Source organism: Gobius niger (assembly GCF_951799975.1).
Source record: "Gobius niger genome assembly, chromosome: 4".
Classification (NCBI taxonomy): domain Eukaryota; kingdom Metazoa; phylum Chordata; class Actinopteri; order Gobiiformes; family Gobiidae; genus Gobius; species Gobius niger.
The window spans coordinates 42,827,818-42,837,000 of record NC_136855.1 but is presented as its reverse complement, the minus strand read 5'-3'; the positions used below and the strand labels follow the sequence as shown (position 1 = coordinate 42,837,000).

Below are 9,183 nucleotides of genomic sequence, written 5' to 3'. Positions count from 1 at the left end.
AGGCCGATTGTGTTCGACTGTAGTAGTGTAACCTATAATATTTCCCTGTTCGTGGACTCCTTCCTGGGCCCCATCTCGGTCAAACATGTCAGTTACATCAAAGACACGTATGACTTTTTAGCAAAGCTTCGTCCCCTGAGCCTGCCCGCGTACTCCAAACTCTTTACCATCGATGTCACTAGTTTGTATACCAACATAGAGATTTGTCTTCGTTACAATGACTTTGAATTTAACGGCAAAACTTACCTCCAGGTCCATGGCACCGCTATGGGCCATAGATATGCTCCGTCTTATGCCAACATATATATGAGCGAATGGGAAAGAGAAGCGCTTGACAAATGTCCTATCAAACCCCTGTTCTATTACAGGTTTTTGGATGACATCATCGGTGCGTGGGCGGGCTCAGTGGATGACTTTAAAACGTTTATAGACATTCTGAACAACCATCACGCAACTATCAAAGTACAATACGAATTACATGAGCAAATGGTTAACTTTCTAGACACTACCGTGTATTTTGAGACCGACACACGCGCTACAGAGACTAAAAAGTTCTCCACTAAAGTTTACTTTAAAAGCACTGATACTCATGCGCTTCTGCATAAAGGCAGTTATCACCCTAAACACACGTTTAAGGGTATTGTCAAGTCACAAATTATTAGATTCTATCGTATTTGTTCTAATCCCACTCACCTGCACGAAGCCATTGGGGTCCTTTTTTCCAGCCTCCGTCGGCGGGGCTACTCGCGTCGCTTCCTCCGTTCAATCAAAAGCAGCACCTTGCGCTCATTGGCTGCGCAGGGTGGGGCTTCCGGCCAATCAGCGAGAGCTCCTCACTCCAATCAATTAGACCTAGCACAAAGTACATTGCGTCCTGTGAGAGGGGAGAACAAAATTATTCCTTTTGTTTTCACTCACTCCGCCCCATATTTGCCACTGCAAAAACGCATTAAAAATAATTTCCAACAAAAGTTCGGCCCTGAAACCTACCTGGGTGGTTGCAGACAGATTGCAGCCTATAGAAAAAACAAAAACTTGCGTGACTTGCTGGTCAGGTCCAAATTCCCGGACGTGAATCCCACAGACCACTCTACCAAACATTGGGCTTACAGACAGGCGCAGTTTGTTTTTAACCCACTAGGTGCGGTAGGTGCACCAGTTTATTTCCATGCTTCACTCCAGTGTAGGAATGTGGTATATGCGGTCCAGTGTAGACGCTGCAGCATACTCTACGTGCGGGAAACGGGTCAAACTTTACTGACTAGGCTTAAACAGCATTTGTACAATATCAGCAATAGAAAAAATATCACTTTACTTGTTTCTCATTACCTTACACATCCGCTGGAGGGGTTCTCTATGTTTGGTCTGGAGTCCTGCGCTGCGTGGTCGGAGGCACAGAGAAGGAGACAGGAGAAACTGTGGATAGAGAAGTTGAAAACTAGAAAACCAACGGGTTTAAACTGGGTTTAATCTGGGTTCCTCGGGGACATGTGGGATCGTGGTTTGGGTCTTTGGGGATTCCAGGCTTTATGCCGACTCTTCCGCTGCTTCAGCCCACCCGAATGGTGTCATTTACTTTATTTTTATCTGTTTCAATAAAATTTGACATATATTTCCACTGTTTCCTCTTTTTTTTTTATATAAAATTTTATTTACATTGTTTACTCATATATGACTGGTTTACTTTAGCTTGTCTTATCTATTTTTAGCAACACCTAGTTTTTGTGCTAGCCTAACCCTGTCATTTATGCTAACCCTAATGATAGTGCTACTTTTGCCTAAACTTAATGATGATTCTGCTTTTGCCTAAACTTAAAGATAGTGATGGTGTTGCCTAATCTTCTCAACGAGGGTTTATTCACCTAAATTTAACAATAGTGGAGTTGCGCCTAACCTTAAGTTGGTGCAGAGTTGTTTTTCTTAATCAAAGGGTACGTGGTCGGGGCTTCATCTTGTGTCTTTCTACAAAAAACTTTTTTCAAATTCTATTTTTTCAACATTTTTTTCCAAATTCTTAAACTACAGTTGGCTTCCAGCCTCCTCTACAACATGGGCACTGATTTGGCTTGGTTCCAATTGCCCTAATACTTCATAACTTCTCCAAATTTATTGACATTACTTGATTGTAATTGGCCAAAGTAGTGTCACTCAGGACGCAGTTTGAGGCTGTCGACCCGTGCTCTGTTTGAAGGCCTCCAGCGTGTGTCTTGTTTGCACAGGAGACACGCTGGAGGCCTTACGGCCAGAGGAGCTCTCCAAGGTGCTAGTCTACGGGTCCTGGTTATTTGGGGGAGAGAATGATCGGCCTTATGTTTGGGTTTACGTTGCATGATTTGCACTTTAAAGTTACTCTTATTTGGATGGTGGTTTCCCAATCTAGTTTTCCTATTCCACAAGTATACAACTTTAGTAGGATTTAGATGGTTTTCTACTGCAAAGCTACTGGTGAGCGGATTCTCTCTCGCATTTCGCTGGACTCCCTGGACTGCTCTGAGGTTTTCTCCCTGGCACTTTAGGACCGAAATAGAGGTGAGCTTTGGGTCCGGGGCAAAAGGCATCATTATTGGAACATCTTTAAATTGGGGCTAAATACAATCAATACTATTTTCACACATTCGGGTGGGCTGGGGCAGTGGATTGGGCAACCTGGGATCTTCTGGGGATAAGTTTGCAGTGTAAAAACATTGCGCTTAAACCCTATGGAATTAATGAGTAGTAATGAAAACAAAATGTTTCTGCTGGTTCTGTGGGCCCTGAATGTCGGGTTATATGGACTGACCTGTTGCCAGTGCACTAAAAGCCTATTGGGCAATATTTTAATAACTTTCTAAAACCTAACCCTGCCAGTTGCCAGGTCAGATCCTGACCCGGGTGACGGTGTCCCAAACTTGTACCATGCAGATTTCTAAACCCAATTGGGGATAAAAATTAGTCTCTGCCTTTCCACGTGTCTCTGGGGAAATCCTTTCCGGTTTTGTTTTGCTTTTGGAGCCACCTAGTGGGCTGTGACCCTTATTTTCGGTCGAAATCATATTAAGATTTCTAGTAAGATCTATTCGATAAAAAAAGTGGGGGGAATTGCTATGTTCTCTTTTGTGATGGGTTTATGGACTGGTCTGTTGCCAGTGCAACCAAAGCCTATAGGGCCTATTTTAGTATTATTTCTCCAAACCTAACCCTAACCCCTAACCTTAAATTACCTGAATTACCTTTTAATACTAAAAAATATCAGAATCTTGAAAAGGCCTAGTTGATTACGCAAAAATAACAATACATTTAAAAGTTAGCATAGATTTAAAAACCACAAATCCATATGTTTATTTTTATTTTTCTCATCCAGCCTCTTCAAAGTGTTGCATTTGTCCAGTATTGTCCATCAACTCACACTTCTGTTTTCTATCAACTATTTAGCTATCGGAGGTGGTTTAAATCAACATCATGAACTGAATCTTGATATGTCACAACAAAATGCAAATGTAATCGACAATAACACAAGACATAGTTATATCCCGGGATCTATCATACGACGCTCTTGGCTGTGACCGGACTTTTAGGCGATGACAAAAGACTCGAGCTTGTAGTGACGACCTGCGGGCTGGACTTCCCCCCCAAGTCGCTCAGGACCTCCCACATCTTGATGCGAAAGAGTTCCCCCACGATCACGTACAGAATGGGGTTGAGATCGCTGTTGAAGAACCCAAGGTAGAGAAAAAAGTGCCCACAGACTGTGATAAATCTGGCCAATTCGCAAGTGTTTCCAATGAGTTCGAATCTGATCGCGAGTTCCATCACTTTCAGCACTCGAAATGGCAGCCAGCAGATCAGGAACGCCAGCAGCACTGCCAAAACTAGGACGGTCACTTTAGGCTCTGTTTTCTGATACCTCGTGCCATTCACAAGCCTCTTCCTCAGCACGTGGAGGATTCTGACGGTGCAAAAGGAAATAATCACAAGCGGGATGACGAACATAAGTACGGTTTGGACGATTTCGTTGGCCTGGTACACTTCTGACGAACAGGTTAATCGACACGTGTACGTGTTGTCTGGTTTATGCTCTACAACATCTCTGCACAGGAGAGTCGGGATGTTGATCAGCAAACCAAAGCACCACACAACCACGCAGCTCATCTTGGCGTATTTGCGTCTGCGCAGTTTGTATTGTGACAGTGGGTGTGCCAGCGCCAAAAAACGATCCACGCAGACCAGAATGAGGAAATATATACTGCTGTTGTAGTTGAGTACAATCAGAAGACCCACGATCTTACACATAGGTCCACCGAAAGTCCAACTGTATTCATTGGATACGTATTTGCCCCAAAAAGGCAAAAACAGGACGAGGAAGAGGTCGGCGGTGGCCATGTTGATCAGGTAGATCTCGGTGGAGGTGCAGGCTTTCTTGTGGAGGAGGAAGACCAGCAGCACCAGTAGGTTGAGGGGGATGCCCAGTGCGGAGATGGTGTATATGTAGACTGGGACTACTTTGTGGATCCAGTATGGGTTTAAGTAATCCTCCCCGCAGTCCAGAGGAGGCGTCAGGGTGGAGTTCACTAGCGAGCTGGAAGTACAAAGCAAAAGAACAAGTCAGGATCTAGTAGTGTACAGCTGTACACTGTTCAGTTGTTAAATTCATCATGATTTCAACGAGCTTCTAAACATGATGAATTGCTCTCTTCAGACGGTCTTCCCTGCTGCGTTTAAAGGGGCGTTGGTGAGGCCCCTGGTGAAGAAGAGCAATTTGGGCTGTAATGATTTTAACAATTTCAGACCAGTATCCAACTTGCCGTTTTTAAGCAAAATCTTTGAAAAACTTGTCTTTATCCAACTATGATTTCATTACTGCACATAATGTCCTTGAGAAATTCCAGTCTGGCTTTGGGGTAAACCACAGCACCGAGACCGCCCTCTTAAAGATTTATGACTCACAGAAGGTCACAGTGTTGGTTCTCCTAGTTCTGAGCGCCGCCTTTGATACAGTCGACCACACTATTCTTTTAACTTGTTTAAAACACATCGGCCTGTGGTGCTGGACACAAATGGTTTACTTCCTACCTCACAGACAGGACGTTCATGGTGAGTGTGGATACCTTCTCCTCTAAGGTCCATGAAATTACATGTGGTGTGCCCCAGGGTTCAATTTTAGGCCCAGTGCTTTATAACCTGTACATGCTCCCTCTTGGTGATGTCATCAGTGGTCGACTTTCACAGTTATGCTGATGATACACAGTTATACATCTCCATGTCTCCTGATGACACCAGGCCAATAGATGCACTTTTTAACTGCATTATAGAAAATGCAAAGTGGTCTCCGGAATCAGAGACCACTTCAGCCATGGGGTCTGGAGCGGTTTGCAAACTAGACCAGTTTGGGGGAGGGGGGCACGTCACCGCTCTGATTGGTCAGGCCTTTGAGAGTTAATCGTCGACTTGCACTTGCATATTCAAAGTTAGCTTTCTCTTCACAAATTTAAACCAGGCTCTATGACTTCGTCACATAAAATAAGGTTCAAATAAAATCCACAAACTATAGACAATTAACGCAAATTGTATATAGTTTAAAGCACAAAATTGATCAGGACGCACATCTTAAAGGTGCAGACAAATAGTATGAAAATACATTTTAGATCCAATTCTCGCTGTAAGTGTTTCCATGTCAAGGTAAAAGCTTATTCCCACAGTTAAAACATACTTAATGATCCAGTCATGAATGCAAAATTCTAATATCTTGCCGCTCCTGCATCTTTGGCCTGACCGTCTAAAAGTGAAAGTGCACATACTTTCACTTCTGTGTGGATTGAGCCTAGAGGCCGATCAGAGCTAGGCAGGTTCTATTAAAGTCTGTTATACATTAGTTTTGGAAAACATTTGCATATGATTTTTCCTATTGCTAATCGGTGTAAAAGACATATAGAATAATTGTATATGTATTTTTTGTGGATGAGCGCTCTGCCCCACCTAATGGTCAAAGTTTGCATTTACAAAGGTGTTTTGATGCAGGACTAAAGCTCAGTGATATCAGACTGTGGTTATTGCCACATGAATATTAATGTCCTTGGCCACTCCCATAACGACCCAGACCACTTTACCCTGAAGTCACTTCAAACACAAACTTTTGGGGGCTGCCCCTCCGTAAATGAACCGACCTCAAGTGAACTGAACTGGTCTGGTCCTGTCAAAATCACTCTATATTGTTGACAAAAAAACTGTCTCACTCAGTAGATTGCAGCTTTCCTATGTATAAGCTGACCTGTTAGGTTGGTCAGTAGTGTCTTTTCTGTTCACATTTTTAACTTTGCATAAATTGCATGTATACTGTTACACAGTAAAGGAAAATGTATTGATTTATCATTTATTTTGTTTTAATGTTGTTTAATGAAAGCACTGAATTCATGCACATGTTCTTCTGCTGCTGAACGTTAATAAAAGTACCTCTATGACATTTGTCACCTTTGGTTTAGACCAAGAACATATGACTTATTGGTATTAATTCACTGGAACAAATATCGAGATATATTGTATATCGCTATTCAGCCCGAAAATATTGAGAGATTACTTCATTTTTGATAAACACCATCGCAGCCCTGATATACCAAATATACACATGTGTACAAGCTCTGTATAATCATATAGAAATACAAACTGTCTATAGTCATATACTTAAGTTTGACGGGACAATACTACATATGCATTTGTACAATATATATACGTATATATGTACATTGGAAATATGTGTTTTTGTTTATCGTGATGAATAATGAGAATATATAAACTGACATGGTCATACAAACAGAATTCAAAACGCACTGATTTTACTCTATGACACATGGGTCAGAGTTGGCACAGATGTGTGCAGTTGTGCTTCTGTCAGTCTATCCAGGGTGAACTGTGGCTTCACACCACCATGTGAGGAGTAAATCAAGTACAAATCATCTAAAACTGTGTGAAGTGCTTTAGGAGACGCTGAGGTGTGAGTCACAAACCGGTCGCTAAAACTAATTTGGAAATGACAACTCATTCATGGAAACAACAACATATTTCTGGAGTTGCTGGAGGACACAGCTGGCAGATATTGGCCACAGCAGCGAGGGAATAATAACTATAGCGACTATGGCATGTCGTAATGTTGAAATGAAATGCAACACGGAAATGTCCCATGTAACTCTATAAGGCAAAGTCTGTAAAGAAAGGGATGAACGAGGCATTCAGCAGGCCAGCAGCAAAGTGAAGCCCTAAAATCCACATGTTTACAGCAGTTTACTATTTTAACCTGCTACCTGCCACCTTAAGGTTAGGGTTAGCAGTCATTTATATGAAAAATCAGTGTCCGGCTCGAGTCAGGCATTACGGCGCATCTGCTGTGGTGAGCAACAGCGTTAACATCTGTATCTGTACGGGCTAAGGGGAGAACTGAGAGTGGAACATCATTCCACCATGGGCATAGGAAGAGCAAACTTGTTTCATACATTATGAATACTACATCATTACTACAAGCACACTACATAACAATACAACCACACACTTCATACTTTTCACTTTCTAGCCTTTATAGAAGCATAGTGGAGTGGACAGTATTATATTGATCTTTCAAATGTAGTGGAGTGAAAATAAGTTCACAAACAAATGCACTTAATTACAGTACAGTAAATGTACTTTATTACAGACCACTTCAGTGTGAGACTGTGACATTACTGAAAACAGATGTCACCCTCTCTCTCTCTCTCCCCATTTTCTCTCTGAGAGTTGATGCCTCTCAGTCTTTGGAGTGCGCTCATTAAGTTATAAAAACCTGTATGCTGGAATTATAATTATTTTCAGATGCACACATCACAATGCCAAATGCGTATTATTTCTAAACTGTAGCTAAAGAACTAAACCAGGTCAGAACCAGCTCTAAATCAGGACTTAACATTCAAATTGGTTGCATCTCTAAGGAAGAAGCCAAAAGGTTGCAGACCCCAGCTCTAAAACCAATCATACATCAGCCTGTAGCGTCTTCCTTCCTTCTCGTAATCATTAAAAGCTATTCTCAGATGTGAACATACCTCACGTTCGGTTCCATGTTGTTCTGCTGAAGCTCGTGCGTCCCTGCCTTCCTGTCCGCCTGTTCTCCTCCTTTTATGCTCTTATCCATATATTCTCTGGAATTGTCAGAGAGTTCCCTGTAACTCCACACCCTGTCATACCTCTGGGCTCTGCTCCGACTCGCTCACTAATGCACAGCTCTTAGTGTTCCTACGGGGTTGGAAAAACTCTTGTTGGCAGTTCGCGTTGAGCGCCTTCCTGTTTTACCTGCCTAACAAGGCTGTCATCAGGCAGCCTACATTTTGCACTCTTGAAACCCTAATATTTGTGTAATACTTATTACATTAATCATTTCAGATCATATCTTTGCGGCTTTTCACTTTTCATGCAACTTTGAATTTCTGGTGTAAGTTGGCAGTGACGTGCAGAGACATTTTGAGGGGCAGATGCTCAAGCACGAACAAAGGACACGCCCCTCCTCCTCCTGTCGGAAAAAAATGTTTTTTTGTTTCTGTAACTGTAACACTGCCACTGACTTCGAAATGTAATATAACATCCACAATGTGATGTTCCATGATGTGGACCTAATACTATACTAGATTTTCCAACCTTGTCCTAGAAAGTCAATCACAAGGCTCTGCACTTACAATTAACAGAAATATTAATAAATAATGATACACTTGAAACACACATCTGGTTTGTCCAACATCATTGTTTTGTCTATATCAAAATGTGCGTACATAATAATAATGATCCACTGGGCTGTTCATGGTCCTTTGCCATCCAGGGTTACACGGCCTCATCAGTGAACAAGACTGTTTGAAAATTAGGCCTCATGTATTTCTGAGCCACTGCAGCCGTTTCTGTTCATCAGCTTCAATGAACAGTTCAGGGGAGGCCGGATAGAAGGTTTATGCACAAATGCAGCCTCTGGAGGGTCCGACACCTTGATGCTCGGGAGACTCCAGAGGCACCAGCAGCTTCAAATACCTGTATGCTGCTTTGTAGCATCTGTTCTCTTAATCTGATGTGTTTGTCTGGCAGAAACCGGCCTCATTTTGCCTTTCTCTGCACAAACCTGTGTGTGCTCTGAATCAGCCACAAATCTCTTATCAGTATGGTGATTATGCTTAATCTTTTATGAAATATTGAAGGTTTTCATAC

The 9,183-nt window shown here is 42.2% G+C and overlaps 1 protein-coding gene across 1 annotated transcript; it reads right to left on the bottom strand.

Moving 5' to 3' along the window:
* Nucleotides 1-3,519: 3,519 nt before the first annotated feature.
* On the bottom strand, nucleotides 3,520-8,128 carry LOC306961695 (B2 bradykinin receptor-like; the record flags this gene model as incomplete). Its single annotated transcript, XM_079554540.1, has 2 exons — nucleotides 3,520-4,555; nucleotides 8,040-8,128. The coding sequence occupies 2 exons, from the start codon at nucleotides 8,126-8,128 to the stop codon at nucleotides 3,520-3,522; spliced, it is 1,125 nt and encodes a 374-aa protein (XP_079410666.1).
* Nucleotides 8,129-9,183: the final 1,055 nt, after the last annotated feature.